The 15,576-nt window shown below is 43.1% G+C and overlaps 2 protein-coding genes across 9 annotated transcripts in view; one reads left to right on the forward strand and one right to left on the reverse strand.

Moving 5' to 3' along the window:
• Positions 1-10,641, forward strand: part of PLAGL1 (PLAG1 like zinc finger 1) — a 108,206-nt gene extending 97,565 nt beyond the window's left edge. For 6 of the 8 annotated variants that reach the window (XM_044247340.1, XM_044247347.1, XM_044247354.1 and 3 more), the window contains 2 exons: positions 3,204-3,687; positions 8,301-10,641. In XM_044247340.1, coding sequence (XP_044103275.1) covers positions 3,536-3,687; positions 8,301-9,540 — 1,392 coding nt within the window. In that variant the 5' untranslated portion in view covers positions 3,204-3,535 and the 3' untranslated portion in view covers positions 9,541-10,641. The other 2 variants (XM_044247380.1, XM_044247390.1) reach the window with 2 other exon arrangements.
• A 2,558-nt stretch (positions 10,642-13,199) lies between these two features.
• ZC2HC1B (zinc finger C2HC-type containing 1B) overlaps positions 13,200-15,576 on the reverse strand; it is a 34,244-nt gene continuing 31,867 nt past the window's right edge. The window contains exon 7 of the mRNA XM_044236549.1: positions 13,200-13,270. Within this exon, the coding sequence (XP_044092484.1) occupies positions 13,200-13,270 (71 nt within the window). The remainder of the gene's footprint in view (positions 13,271-15,576) is intronic.

A 15,576-nucleotide genomic window follows, 5' to 3' on the forward strand; every position in this document is an offset into this window, starting at 1 on the left:
TATGTATAAATATGCTTGAATTACATTTGTTCTTCGAAAGTTCCATGGGGAGCACAGGAAGGAAATGTGTGTCATGTTTAAATAAAATATGCCGTGTCTAAAAATCCCTGATTATATACCCACCATATTTGAAGGGCCAAGCCAAGGAAAATGTAGGTAATGATGTGCATGACTGTTGGACTTTGGAGTCTAGGGAAGTGGCTGGAAAGCGGATCTGGGAAAATTGTATTTAGTGGTCAAGGGCAGGCACTTTCTTTCTTTTCTTTCTTCTTCTTTTTTTTTTTTTTTTTTTTTTTTTGGTCTAAATTGAGTAGATCTTACTTTTCCTTTATATTCTTGGTGTGTTGATAAGCTATGAGCCAAAGTTCATATCTGTTGAAGAACAAAGAATACTAATTTTTACCTGTAGTGTCATGGGTCTTTTCTGCATCTGTGAGCACGTGTGTTCCTCCCACTGTGCAAAATGGATGGTGGTTGTGTAGTGGGAGAGAACATGTTTTCCTCTCGTATCCATAACTTAGTGGCTAGGACCCTGTGCCAGTTGTGCAGCTGACAGCTTCTACTTTAATACCAGTGCTTCATAAACAACCTATATTTGTGTGGTGTGTTTTTAGATTCCTGTGTATTTCAGATCCCTGTTGTTCCAGTTGGTGGTCCCCAACAGCCCACTGTATGTATCAGGTGGTGTCACAAATGAGGAAAGGCACTCAAGATGTAGCCAACAAATGGGCAAGCTAGAATTTGAACTGGGGAATCCTTCCCCGGCATTCATAGAGCAAGAGACTTGGTCTACATAAACCGTCCCATGTTTCAGGGAAACACCGGAGGGTGAATCAGTAGCACAGCTGGGTCTAAAGGCAAGCAGAACCTTGCCCTCCTCTCCCTCTCAAGCAGGAAACTGAGCTCCGCTACCTGGTACAGGAGCCACTAGCCACATGGGGCTATTTTAACACAAAGTTCAGTTTCTCAGCGTCACATTTTGAGTGTTTAGTAGCCATAAGCTATGTGACATTTCTGTCATCACAGAAAGTTCTCTTGGACATACTGGTTATCTCTCAGAAAACAAGAGCGGGGAGAATGAATTTAGTGAGCAAAGTTGGAAGAAGTGTCTATGCAGGGGATTGATGGAAGGGAGAGAAAATCCCCTGGTCAAGCCAGCTCGTCTCCTGACGGACTGGTGCTATTTTGAATTCAGCTATAATGAGAACAAAGAAAAGAGGAATTTTAAACTTCATTCCATGTGTATATTTTCATCTTTTTTGATAGACCTGGAAAGAACACAGCAATTTCAAGTGAATAAGTATTTTCAATGACGATGATAAATTCTATGGCTTTTATAGCTGGGCCAGTATTACGGCCAGACTTGGGCCAGATGAGAAGTAGGACACATCATCAGACCTGGCAGCAAATACTCAGCCACACGGGATAGCATTCCTAGAAGGAGTTGTTTTGTCTGTGGCCGCAGTTGTTGGGGAGGCCTCAGAGGGCGGCCTTGGGCATGAACGGCAATACTGTGAGGGCACAAGGAGTTGGGGAGAGGGGCTCAGTTCGAGTCAGACTTGGTGACAGAGGAACAAGGTAGGTGCGTGCTGCCGTTGGAAGGTTTGGTGCCAAGATGCTGGCTGAGAACGCCCACGTGCCCAGCTTTGGATCGGTGCTGAAAGTTCACGTCCAAGTGCGCACATTGGCTCTGAGGGTTCCAGGCGGGTGGGGCGCCTCAGGGAGGGGTCTCTCCCTGGGGCTGGCTCCTGGGCAACTCTGAGCAGACACTAAAAACATCTGAGCTAGTTGATGAGGAACACAAGAAGTTTGCTGCAGTTTTTGGCCATTAGAAAAAGAATGTCAGTTTCTCTGTGTACATGTGCTCTGAGCTGGTATGTTTAAAGATGCTTCAGCTGTTAGTACAATAAAATTGCACCTAGATAGACTTCACTTTTCCAGTCAGAAAGTAACTGTGAAAAGGTAAGTAAAATTAACTTTTAACAATAAGGAGCCACTCTAGAGACTGGGCAGTCAATGAACGCCTGCGGGGAAACAGGCACTTGACGACCTGCTGTGATCGGTCCCTTCACCAGGAGGGCTCTGCTTCCTTGGCAAAGCTCAGAAAAGGCTGGGCTGCATACAAAAGCTACTCCAGGGTATTTAATGTAAACATATAGTACTCGAATTTTTTTTTTTTTTACACATGGAAGGTTAGCATTCACTTGCCTAAGAATTACTCTCTAGAAAAGCACAGGATTCTAGGTAGCCAGGCTTTTACTGCCTCGTTCAGGACTGCCTGCCACGCCGGCCTCATCTTAAGATGGTCTGCAGCTAGAAGCAGAAGGGCCTGGCCTTGGGGGACTTGTCGGGGTTGGAAGGGTGGTGAGACAGGTTGAGATTGAGGCGGCTGCAGGCCCACCTCCTGGAAATGACCTGGGAACAAGCAGTTGGCCCTCCAGGGCAGGGATGGAGAATGAGGGAATGTCCTCATAAAGCGCAGGGGAAGAGATTAGGAGCACAGCTCAATAGAGGATGCTAACTACACCTCAGACCGCAGCCTGAGCCGCCCTTGTTTCCATGGGAATACCGGGTCTCCCCTCTGCAGGCCCTGCATCCGTGAGCTAAACTAGCTTTGTTACATTTTGTTGGCATCCTAAGAGTTGAGACCTTCAGCCTGGTAACCTTGCAAACAAATTAACTTGAATATATACAAATTATTTCCTCTCATCCATGGACGTTTAAACAGGTGTGATAAGCAGTGTATGTTATGCTAACAACGAGGGAAGAAGAATAGCCCATGGTTTGAATAAGCAGAGATGATTTTCGTCTGTACCAGTGAAACACTGGAACGCACAGGGGAGTGTTTTTTGTTTTTTTTCTTTGAATTGGTCGACCTAGTCTCCCACTGACCTGAAGTCAGGATCTGAAGTAGCTAATACCGTCTGTTGGGAAACAGCAGTCTCTGTTGAAGGGGACACAAGCTTCGTGTGCTCTCCCAAGATGTCCCAACACTATGCTGGCTTCCCCGCCACTCAGGACTTTCTTGCAGAAGGACCTGTGGAAGCACACAGGGAGGAGGGAGACCCGGGGGCCACACTGGAGCCTCTGAAAAGAACCTGGTGGTTCTGGGTCACTGGTGCTGAGCTGGCAGGGGAGGAGGAGCACTGGTTTCCAAAGGCTAATTCAAGAAAACTGTTCCTCTGTTCCTCTTCTCTCCGCAGACGGCCTGGTGATCTGGAGCACGTGCCCGCCTAGTGATGCAGATTACCTTTCTGCTCTTGGACCCTCACCTGCGCCTCCGACATTCTCCTCCCAGCCCGAGACTGCATATATAAGTTGGGATGTGGGAAAGCAGGAAGCAAAGCTCATGGTAACTGAGAGGCCCATATCTGGGTAGAACCAGGCCCAGGACCACGACGCGGCCTCTCCCCTGGTCTGGAGTTTTGGCTGTCGTGGCTCCGCTCATGTGCTCAGCACCATCCTTCCATTTGTGCTTAAATGGCACAGCATTTGGTCAGCGCATCTGAAAAGGAAGGTGTGAGAAGTAAAGCCCATGGCCACCTATCCCTGCCAATTATGTGGCAAGACGTTCCTCACCCTGGAGAAGTTCACTATCCACAATTATTCCCACTCCAGGGAGCGACCTTACAAGTGCTTGCAGCCAGACTGTGGCAAAGCCTTCATTTCCAGATATAAATTAATGAGGTGAGAGGCTCTAGAAAAGGTATGCGCTTTTACACATACCTTGAAATGGCTTAGGTAGCCCTCTGAGCAGACACTGCGAGGGAAAGTGGATGCAGGTTGTGGATGCACATTAGCCCTTAATGCCACTGCTTACTGTGGTTTTCTGTGACAGTTTTGCATGTAGCATCAGTTCATTCTTTCAACCAGTATTTCCTGTGGTCCTGTGCTATGCCAGGCATAAAAACAGGACAGAAAGACCCATGCTGGACAGTGAGTCATGCAAACACAATGAAAATTCGATGCAAGTTCTTTGACAAAGCTACACAGGTGTAGGGAGCTGTTCCCCAGGACTTGATGTGTGCTCACAAGGTTTCTTAGACAGGTAGTCTTAGGCTGTGACCTAAGGAGTGACCAGAAGGTGGACGAAGAAGAGGTTCTAGGGAAGCCCGAAGCCTTGACCGTAAAGCACACAAGTACAGAGGGTAGTGGTGGAGGAGGCTCAATTGGAGGCAAAAAAGGAAGTCTGTCCAAACAGGCTTATCTGCTGTCCTAAAGGGTTTATTTATTCTATTGAGTCTAAGTAGTGCAAAACAGGATTTAGATTGGGATGTTAGAAAGATGATTCATAGTAATTTGGAGAAGAGAGAGGAGGCATACAGTAGAGGGATATGAAGTAGGATAACATTCCAGGTCCTGACAGGCTGGAGAGGAGGGAACGTCTAGCAAGCATCAGCTTACGGAGCCTCTTCTCAATTTAGGAGCAATCTGTCTGGCCGAACAAGTAGAATTGTTGGATAAACAGTTGTTGAGGATATGCATTTAACTGCATTTTCAAAGGCATCCATGATACACAGAAGGATAAAAACCACTGTTGTAGCAGACCAGTCCTTAGTACATTTAGTCTGATTTCTTAAACGACAGTTAGGTGCTCACTTCCATGAGGGAAATAAATATATGAGCTATAGTTTCTGCCTCCAACAGAAAATAGGTTTTTCTAGGAAAAGATAAAAGATAGAAAAGATAAAACCTATGTAACATCCCTCATTTGTACACTAGTCCTGAGCAGCATCATTGAGCATGAATGTTGTGTGGTGTGTGTGAGATCTGCACGCAGAATCCCCACTACTGTGTGCTGCTTTGGACACCTGGTTAAGGGAAATCTGTCATTTGCCTTTTATCTTCATGATGTGAACTTCAGAGCTGCAACTTCAAACTACCACAGGTGAGAGTCCAAACCTGGCCAGAGAGGATTTCCCTCTGAGTGGTATTAACATGGACCACATTATTATTAAATCTTGGATTGCCCTTGGAGGAAGGCACCTGAAAGTTTCGAAAAGATCTAAGTTATGCTCCTGGCCCTTTAGATAGGGCCTGTCTTAAGTAATTGTAATATGTCACTGTCATAGATAACTGTAATATGATCTAGTTTTTTAAATGAGTCTATAAATACATAGGTATTTTAAAACTCAAATGTGTTCCGTACATAGACCGATGTTTAGTTTCCACAAATATGAGTGCCTACTGTGTGCACAGATTTTGCTGCGAAGCCTTCCTGTTTTGCAACAAGCTGCTTCTGTGGATGTAGGAATTCTGACCCATGTGCTGAAAGCCATGTTTGCTGTGGTCAGCCCGTGGCGAGGATGTGACAGCAGCGAATAAGGATTGAGACAGGGACAGAGGTAGATATTTGGAGAAGACAGTGGAGCTGGCAGATGATTGGAGTGACAGGAATTAGGCGGGATTACCCCTTAGAGAGCACTGAAAACGTCTTAAGCCGTTTGTTTCAGAGGTGGTAGCTCTGAGGAAGGGAAACAACTTGCCCAGGGAAGGGTGTGAAGTGAGGTGGGAACGGGAAGCAGCGCACTTTGGGCAAGAACCTCCTGCCCAGGTGCAGCGGCCAGCCTGGTGAGCCTCGGCCTGAAACCGCAGGTCTGAAACGGAATAGAAGAGAGGAGAGATGGTGGGGTTGCTTTCGGCTTTGGGTTTGTAGCTTTTACAACGGGCAGCATTTCCTCCCAATTCCCCTCAGTTGCAACATAAGCTCCATTTTATAAGCAGAGGCGGGAGAAAAAAACTTGCTTAACTAGAGAAGAGAACTGGGTCCCAGTACAGCAAATGGGGAAAGCAGGTGGAAACAGCAAAAGGCAAGAAAGCAAGCTGATTTGGCAAGGCTGGTGGGAAGTCTTACTGCCAGCAGGGACCCCTGAGGAATTCTGAGATCGCGGGCACAGCCCAGGCGCCACCCTTGGTACTGCCTAAAGCAGACTGAAACTGGTGGTTTCATGGGTTGTGAGGCAAGAAGAGAAGTTGAGGGAAGGAAACCAGTTATTGAAGTAATTTCAGCTATAAGCTGATCGTGTTCTAGATTGAGATTGTTGCATGAGTCAAGGATCAGTTGAAAGGGGAAAGGATTGGATGCCAGTCAAAGGAGAGAGCCAAAAATGTAGCGGAATGGCGGCTGGTATTATTGCTCACGTAGAATTTGGTCAATCTGTGCCTTTCTCACAGGTAGTCAGGAATAGGATGGTCCAGAGTTGTTACCTTGGCATTGATCTATTTATCCATGGGCAATAAATGCAATCTAGTCAGATCAAAGTCCTCCACAAAGAAAAAAAGAGAGACGCATGAATAGAAGAGCCAGGGCAGAGCTCTGGAGGGCCTATTCACTAGTACTGGACAAAATAAAAAATCGTTTAAATGCCAAGCTTGTAGATGGTTCCCCCCTCACATCCATTCCTGATGATGTATCTGTGGCTATCTTGTATGAGAATGGGGTCGTTTGCCCTCTACCTAGGCTTGGCAAACCCCATCTGCACTGTATTTCAGTATGCATAGGACTTGGAGCCACAGCATCCTTTCCCATCTCTCTGATGCCCAGAACACTGGTTCCTGTCCCTCCACATTGTTTGTGCCATGATATCTATCCCTGTGTTTGTTGAGCTCTGGTGTCATGGAGGGAAGGGATAGGGACTTCTTTTCTTTTTATGCCCTGCAAAGAGTCAGCTAATTTTTTATTTTTTATTTTTTTTAAGGGAAAGAGGCAGAGATACAAGGTTTTGGTTTATTTTTTTAATTTTTTTTTTTTTTTTTTATTTTGAGAGTGACAGAGCACAAGCAGGCAGAGGGAGAAGGAGAGGCAGACTCCCTGATAAGCAAGGAGCCTGATGCAGGGCTCGATCCCAGGACCCTGAGATCATGACCTGAGCCAAAGGCAGATATTTAACTGCGCCACTGAGGCGCCCCAGTTTTGCTTTATTTTTAAGGAAATGACAGTTTGGCTTAACTCATTATATTTTGAACTGGCTACTGTAGATCCCTTACCAATTCTACCTCTAGCAAAGGAAAAGGAATGGACAAGCTAGGGTAGAAGGTTGGGTGAAAGGTATAATTAGTACACTTTTGACTTAAATCTTTTCCTTACAGAAATGAGTTGTTAGGAATTCTTTTGTATCCAAAGCCACAAGTTCAGTTGCATCTCAGAGGCATGCAGCCCCGTCTCCAGTTCTTCAACATCAGCCTACTTCCTGAAGGTCACTGGTAATTTCATTGGCAGTTCAAAAGGACTTTTTCTATAACAGTTGAAAGTTTTTCTTTGAGCTTCCAGGACAAGACATAGTCATCCTAGTTGATCTGAAATTTCAGAATACCTGTTTTATATCTGTAAAGCACAAATCAGTTCTGGAAAACCATCACAGTTCCATTTTCTGTTGTAGTTCCACTGGTTTCCTAAAATCTAAGTGCTTTTGGTTTTTAAAGACTCAGTGATAGGAGGAAATCCCAAGTTCAATTACAACTTTAGTCATCCTTGAAACTTTAAAAATGTCCATTTTAGTAAATAAGTGTATCATAAAATGCCAAGTCCTATAAGTTTTTCTTCCAAAACACTGTCCATAATTACAACTTGTGGCTTGAATGTACAACATAGGTTGCTTCACACCCATTTTGACAGTTCACTTTTTTAGGTATTCTGTGTTTAGAGCCTCTGGAGCCAGGGGCTGCACACCTCTGAGATGAGAGCGGATAGAAAAGTACTAACTAGAAGACCCGAGACTGAAGCGTAAGGATCTCCTGGATCTCACGCTCCAAGCACAGGTGGTGGGTGGTACTCTGGGTCCAAGTGAACACTCTCTGAGAATATGGATAAAATTTTCAGTGTTATTTCTGTGGCCTGAACTTTTTGCCTCAATTGGTAAAGACCAAGCAGGAGTTACACTTACAGGAACAGAAACCTAAAATCTGGGAAGGGGGCATGAGGGGGGCATGGGGTTCTATATAGAAGGTAAATTGGGTCACTTTTGAAAATGTAGTAATTTCCAAAGAGCCTTCTTGAAAAATTACCTATTTTTCAATGTGTTTGTTTAGAAATCTTTGTATAGATGAGGAAGATAGGTTCTCAAAGAATATTTTTTTTACAGGTTTGAAAACTATTAGACCTCTAATGCCTTTTTTTTTTTTTTTAGATTATAAAGTTGTATGTCTGTAGAATCTGGAAAACACAGAAAAGCTCTCTTTTAGATAAAAATCTCTTATGCCAGCACCTAGAAAAGCCATTAACATTTTAATAATAGCATCCCCACATGCTTGACTATTAAAACAAACTGAGTCTATTATGAAATTTTTCCTTCTGCTCCTAGGCACATGGCTACCCATTCGCCCCAGAAATCTCACCAGTGTGCTCACTGTGAGAAGACATTCAACCGGAAGGACCACCTGAAGAACCACCTCCAAACTCATGACCCCAACAAGATGGCCTTTGGGTGTGAGGAGTGTGGGAAGAAGTACAACACCATGCTGGGCTACAAGAGGCACCTGGCCCTCCATGCGGCCAGCAGCGGCGACCTCACCTGTGGGGTCTGTGCCCTGGAGCTAGGGAGCACAGAAGTGCTGCTGGACCACCTCAAAGCCCATGCTGAGGAAAAGCCCCAGAGCGGAACCAAGGAAAAGAAGCACCAGTGCGACCACTGTGAGAGATGCTTCTACACCCGGAAGGACGTGCGGCGCCACCTGGTGGTCCACACCGGCTGCAAGGACTTCCTGTGCCAGTTCTGTGCCCAGAGATTTGGGCGCAAAGACCACCTCACTCGACATACCAAGAAGACACACTCACAGGAGCTGATGAAAGAGAGTCTGCAGTCTGGAGACCTTCTGAGCACCTTCCACTCCATCTCTCCCCAGTTTCAATTGAAGGCTGCCCCGCTGTCTCCTTTCCCTATAGGAGCTCCTGCACAGAACGGGCTTGCAAGTAGCTTGCCAGCTGAGGTACACAGCCACCCCCACAACCCCGCGGATCAAACCGCCCAGCCTGTACAACCGCTGCCAGAGCCCCTGGTCCCCCTCCACCCCGTAACAGCTCCTAGCTCTCCTCCCCCACCCCTCCAGAATCACAAGTACAACACCAGTTCTACCTCATACTCCCCACTTGCAAGCCTGCCCCTCAAAACAGATACGAAAGGATTTTGCAATATCAATTTGCTTGAGGACTTGCCTCTGCAAGAGCCTCAGTCACCTCACAAGCTCACCCCAGGTTTTGATCTGGCTAAGGGAAGTGCTGGTAAAGTAAGCCTGCCCAAGGAGCTAACTGCGGATGCTGTGAACCTAACAATACCTGCCTCTTTGGACATTTCCCCCCTGTTGGGCTTCTGGCAGCTGCCCCCGCCTGCTACCCAAAATGCCTTTGGGAATAGCTCTCTCACCCTGGGGCCTGGGGAGTCTCTGCCCCACAGGTTAGGCTGTCTGGGGCAGCAGCAACAAGATCCCTCACTAGCCATGAGCACCATGAGCCTGGGGCAGCTCCCCCTTCCTCCCATCCCCCACGTTTTCCCAGCTGGCACTGGCTCCGCCATCCTGCCTCATTTCCATCATGCATTCAGATGACTGGTTTTCAAAGCATACTTTTCTTATTCTGGAAGGTGTTTTAAGAAGCATTTTAAACATCAGTTATAATAATACAAGGAAAGATTTGGAAAGCAGGACTGGGAATATGGCTTATTCAGTGATGACTGGCTTGAGATGAGAAGAGTTCTCGAACTGCATGTATTGTGCCAATCTGTCCTGAGTGTTCATGCTTTGTACCAAATTTAATCAAGTATTCTTTAATGGAACTGCAAATGTTGTCATAACCGACATCCAAACGAGGGCTGCTATATATACGTGTTTGTCAAATTGAATTTAATCGTAAGCCATGATCATAATAATGTTAACTAATTTTATGTGGCACTGCCTAGTAAGGGAACTATGGAAAGGTTTGGATTTCTCCAAAATGGGAGAATTTTTAAAATAAGAAAATAACCTTTATACTGCATATTATAACTAGGCTGTGTATTTCTTTTCAGGGATTTTTCTACCTTCAGGGTTGGATGTAGTTTAGTTACTATTGCCATAGCCAACCTGTAGTTTTACAGAAACAATTTCTTGTGGAATAATAGTCTCCATTTTAAAAAAAGCATTTTAAATGTAGTTTGAATATTTTCCACAAGATGCTACAATGTGAGTTATCACTTCATTTATCTTAAAGACTAAACTGGTTGTCAGTTACATCTGACAGGAAAAAAATATGTATCACTGTGTAACCAGGTTAAGTGGTAAAATAATCCAGGCGTCAGTCAAAAAAAGCATTTTGCTGACTTTAATATTGATTATATTTTTTAACAGGAATTTAAGAAACTATTACTGGAATTTTAAAATATATATATATATTAAACAAGAATTTTCTTTGCTCTGTCTGGCTTAAAATACTACTCTGCTTAAGTATTATTTTTAATCACCAATAAATGCATTTTTAAATTCATCATTTAAGTCAATATTAGTTTTATTCAAAAAGGTTAACATTTGCAATGTAATCTATGTCTTGAATTTGGTATCTAATGAGTTTTAAAAATATAAAACCTAACCTTTTTTAAAGCTCCTTTGTCTTTTGTGTTTAGAGGCTTTCTATATGAAGATATATCTTACATATAATAAACTCTACAAATCCTGCATACTGACTTGACTGATTTTTATATACAACTATACCCGCGGAACTGTGCATATGGAGATTAAACCACTTCCAGCTCCCTACCCAGCTCCCTCATGCCCCCTCCTGGTTGTTACTTCTCCCACAGAAACTACTCTTCTGACTTTTATGCAGCATGTATTAGTTTTGAGCAAATTAGGATTTAAGGTGGAAGCTCATATGCTTAAATTCCTTACACTATTTATTTATAAAAATTACTGATACAACATTTGGATCTTTTCATAATATTATGTAATTTATTTCTGATGTTTAATGTCAGAGTATTGGCTACTGGAGTTTTTAGTCTACCCTGGGCTACCACGTTCCAGTTTTAGAACTGTCCTTACCATTAATTTTTAGTACAAATTAGAAATTTGCCTATTCCTTATTGGGATTTCTTCAGAACATTATTTCTTAAGAACTCCTTGAATCTGTCACGCCTGGTTCCCCCCCCCCACCCCCACCTCTAATGAGGGTGGGGGTGGGTGGAAAGAGGGAAGCCTTGAGTGCCTGTGCCCATCAAAGAAGCCTATTGGCCAATGTGAGAAATCCTGGCCCACAGGCCTTACAAGTGATGCTGAGGACCCTGACAAGCAGCAGACAAGTGGCCTGTGGCTTGGTTTTAGTATGTGGAACTGATGTGGTTGAGCCTTAATGTACAGTTTAAGCTGGGGGTAGGAAAGGAGACAAAAGGATAAAGGTTCCCTCTTCAAAGAAATCCACTGGGATAACTACCTCCATTCCTATATCCACTCTTACCTCTCCGAGAGAAGGTGATGTGCCAGAGCATAAGGAGTGAGTGAGTACTGGCTCACCTTAGCAAAATCTCCCTTCTATGAATCTCCCATTCATAGAAGCTTCTACAAATACTTTTACGTGGCTTAGTAGTCTTCAGTCTGTTCTAAGACTTGTATTTCCCTGAGCATTAAACAGCATTAGGTCCCCCAAAATACAGATCCTAAGAGTTTCAGGTGGTTGTGGTTGCTGCACTGCCTGTGGGAATAGGTTGGGATTCTCCTACTTAAATTTAGACAGGAAAAATGGCTTAATTCCTAACCGAAATTCCCTGGGGTTAAGGAAAACAATACAAGTTCTCACATGAAAAAGCATAAGTATAAAGGACTCTACAAAAAGAGTTTCTTTACCCTGAGGACAGCAAGAAGAAGAAACAGTTGAGACACCACCTCCCAACAGAGCCATATAAACCAGTGGTGGAATGACCAGCTGGCTTCTGATTCAGCCATGATAAATAAATAGGCTGAGTCCACTTAAAAGCATCCTTCCCACAGGAGGGGAGGGTTATCCTAACCATCCCTCCATGTCAGTGTTTCCCCACAAGACAATTCTTCATGGTATACAGATGGACACTTAAAATAGGAGCAGTTGCTGATTAAAGTTCATTAGAACCAAATATTAAAAACAGGATTTTAGGGGCGCCTGGGTGGCTCAGTGGGTTAAGCTGCTGCCTTCGGCTCAGGTCATGATCTCAGGGTCCTGGGATCGAGTCCCGCATCGGGCTCTCTGCTCAGCAGGGAGCCTGCTTCCCTCTCTCTCTGCCTGCCTCTCCATCTACTTGTGATCTCTCTCTGTCAAATAAATAAATAAAATCTTTAAAAAAAAAAAAAAGAAAATCTAAAAAAAAAAATAAATAAAATAAAATAAAAACAGGATTTTATGTTACATAGACTGAAGCTAGGTAAAACACAATTTTTCTAGCTAAGTAAATAATGCTAGTAGTAAAACTCCAAAGACTGTTTTAGTAAAAGGTTTTAACATCAAAGCAACATTTCTTTAAAAACCTATTAAATGTAATTAAAACAACAAAAAATGTCAACCACTGACATACAGGTTGATGTGTTGTTTAATATTGTTTTGAAAATTGTAAAGGGAGTACTGAGGAAGAAAAGGTGAATCTGGTTTTTACTTGTTCTCCATGATTTCTCAAGAAGAGTTGTAGGCTTATAAACAGCCATCTGCCTTTCCTTCCCCTTAGGTGGCATTCCTGGGTGCATAGCCATCCAGGCTGAGGTGCTCAAGGGAGACAGTCTGAAAACAATAAAAGGCATTTACTTTAGAACTTCATTGTTTCCACACTGAGAAAGCTAAATAATATAGGCATATTTACATTTTTAATTGTTTTAACAAACTATCTACAATATCAAGAAAAGAAGTCTCCACAGCAGCCCTGATATTCACTATCTATCTCAGGGAACTGTCCCTTTTGAGGGAAATGTGTTTGGACAAAGGGACACAGTGGTAGCTTCCAGGGCAAAATGAGGACTCATTCCCCTTTCCTGTTAAGCCCCATCAGAAGCTGAATATCATTTTCAAACTATATGTTTAACAAAAGGGTATGTTTTAGGAGTACACATTTTACTAACTCAATTGAAGTCTTACCCAGATTCCTCTTTGGTTTGTCTGCTATGGTTTCATTCTCTTAAAGGCTTACTAACTGTATCTTTTACACATTTGATGATCAGGAACACCCAGATTAGAGGTTATTATTATTATTTTTTCTTTTATCTTACCTGGCCTCTATGAGTTAATCTTTTTTAGAAGATTTAGTAAATCCTTGTCTGAGTTTTGCTCCAGAAGCAGGGTCCACAGTTAATCCTTTGCAGACATAAACAGATTTGTTATTATGTAAAAGCAAACAGCAAGAAAAAAAAGGAATGATTATGAAATCCTCACATTGGATTCAAAAGTCTCTCTTCTTTCTTTTTGTTTTGTTCTATTTTGTTTTGTAGCTATAGACAAGTACTCGGTCTCTATCCTGGGCCAAATAATAAGAAAATAGGGTCGATCTCAGGCACCTTCTTTCCTCTGCCCCTAGCCCTTCACTTACTCTGGATGGGCCCTTTGGATCACCATCTCAGATGGCCCGCAATTTAAACAATCTGACTCTCACCACCTCTCCCCTCTGCTATCCTGGCTTTCGAAATGTTCCCTGAATATATCATGGCTTTACAGTTCTTTGCATGCTCTCATTCCAGAAAGAGTTTGATAAGCCTTATGGAAGCATGAGATGCCTTTCCTCCCAGGGGTTATTTACATAGCGATGGGCTCATTCCACAAACAGGATTCTTTTCCTTTGTGCCCAGCAGCACTATTAAGCATGAGGATGAAGAAGCTTACAGATAGAAGCTTGCCATACCATGGTCTGTTTTGTGCCACATGGTATGGGATAGGAGTCTCAGAGAAATCATTTTTTATAAAATAGAACAATTCCCCTCTGTCCTAGAGCCCTCTATTCTACTCAGTGTTTTATGAAGGGGAACTCATCAAACCACCCAAGGAAATTATGAATCAAACTATCCAAAGACACAGGAATATAGTTTTCACTGTTCATTTTAGCAGGAGATCTGCAAGTTTTAGGTCTTCCAAAAAATCAGCAGCTGACACTCTGATACTCATTATATTTGCTACATAATTAAATGAGCTAAGCAGGGGATGCTAGTAGGGGTAAGATGCTCAGCTTCATCAAATCCAGTGGTTTCAGAAATAAAAGCAGAGCCCATCTCACCGAAGTTGTACAGTGCAATTCACTAAATATATGATGCAACACAGCTCTAGAACCCAGAACTATATTCTCATCAGGATTTTGATCTCCGTATAGAAGTATGGGAAGAGCTGTTGCTTGGCAGGACCTTCTCAGGAGATCCGTCCCTTGGGTATCTGAACCCTCAAGAAAAGAGCCACTAAAGAGAGATCCGCTGACTAGGTTATAAACTCACTTTCCATCTGGACATTAGAATCTTTGTGAGAATGAAGGAAGATCTACACCTTACTCCAAAACAACTATATATATGTAACTTACATATTACATCATATTACATAGTAAATATATTTGTAGGTTGTAGATGTTATAGGTAATTATTAAGCTATAAATGCATATCATCTTAATGTTTCCATGTCGGACCCAGTTTTTCCAAAGCAGATGAGGATCTGGTTGGCTCTACCCCATTCTATGGAATTACTCGAGCAAGCTGCTTAGCCTCTCTGTGCTTCCCTTGCCTATAAACCAGAAATCCAAATAGCATGTTTAGCCCTGTTGCCATTGTGAGGATTAAATGAGTTAATATATGTAGTGCTTTGAAGAGTGTCCAATGTAAATCTGGACTATCTGTGATAAAGGGAGTTACTTAGTGCAGCAAAAAAGTAGAAGCAATCTACTTGCTTGACACCAGGAAAAGAGCTAAATAAGTCAACTCGTGATACTGTTTTAAAAACACCACTGCTTCTTTAGCAATAGGGAAATCTTCAGAACATGTTAGTGAAAAAAAATCAGGATGTGTATAGGGCCTATAATCCTAAACTTTGGTGAGAGGGGGAAAAAAGAGTATAAAAAGAAAAAAATGGAAGAGGATATTGGTGTTAACAGTGATCATGTCAAGATGTGGACTTCTGACTTTTATTTCCTTCACATCTTTTCTCCATTTTCCAATATTTTCTACAATAAGCATTCATATCTTACATGAAACTTTTCAGAAATCCTCTTTCTCAAAAGCATTTTTTGCAGACAGACAACATGGCTAGAAACAAGAAGTTCCCAGGCCACCACGATTGCCTAACTCACAGACCCGCGAGCGCCAGAGGATGCATGGGTCTGTTTTGATCACAGATAGTCTGGGCGCCTCACTGAGCCTTTATGGCTCCAGGGCCAGCCTTCCATTCTATAATTTATGTTCACACCCCAGCTCTTTCCTATGCCTTGGCCAAATGGGCCATGTGTTTCCAGAGTATGTCCTCTGCATTTTCATTTTCATAGCTTTATTCACTCCATCTTCAACTTTTCTCTACTGGTCAAAATCTATCTCATCCTAAAAGCTCACCCTAAAAGTCTCAACCTCTGTGAACCTCCTCTCTCTCAGACCAATACCTCCTCCATAAAGCCTCCTGGGCAAAGCTAATCTTTTTCT

The sequence above is a fragment of the Neovison vison genome, chromosome 1, assembly GCF_020171115.1.
Source record: "Neovison vison isolate M4711 chromosome 1, ASM_NN_V1, whole genome shotgun sequence".
NCBI classification, from domain to species: Eukaryota; Metazoa; Chordata; class Mammalia; order Carnivora; family Mustelidae; genus Neogale; species Neogale vison.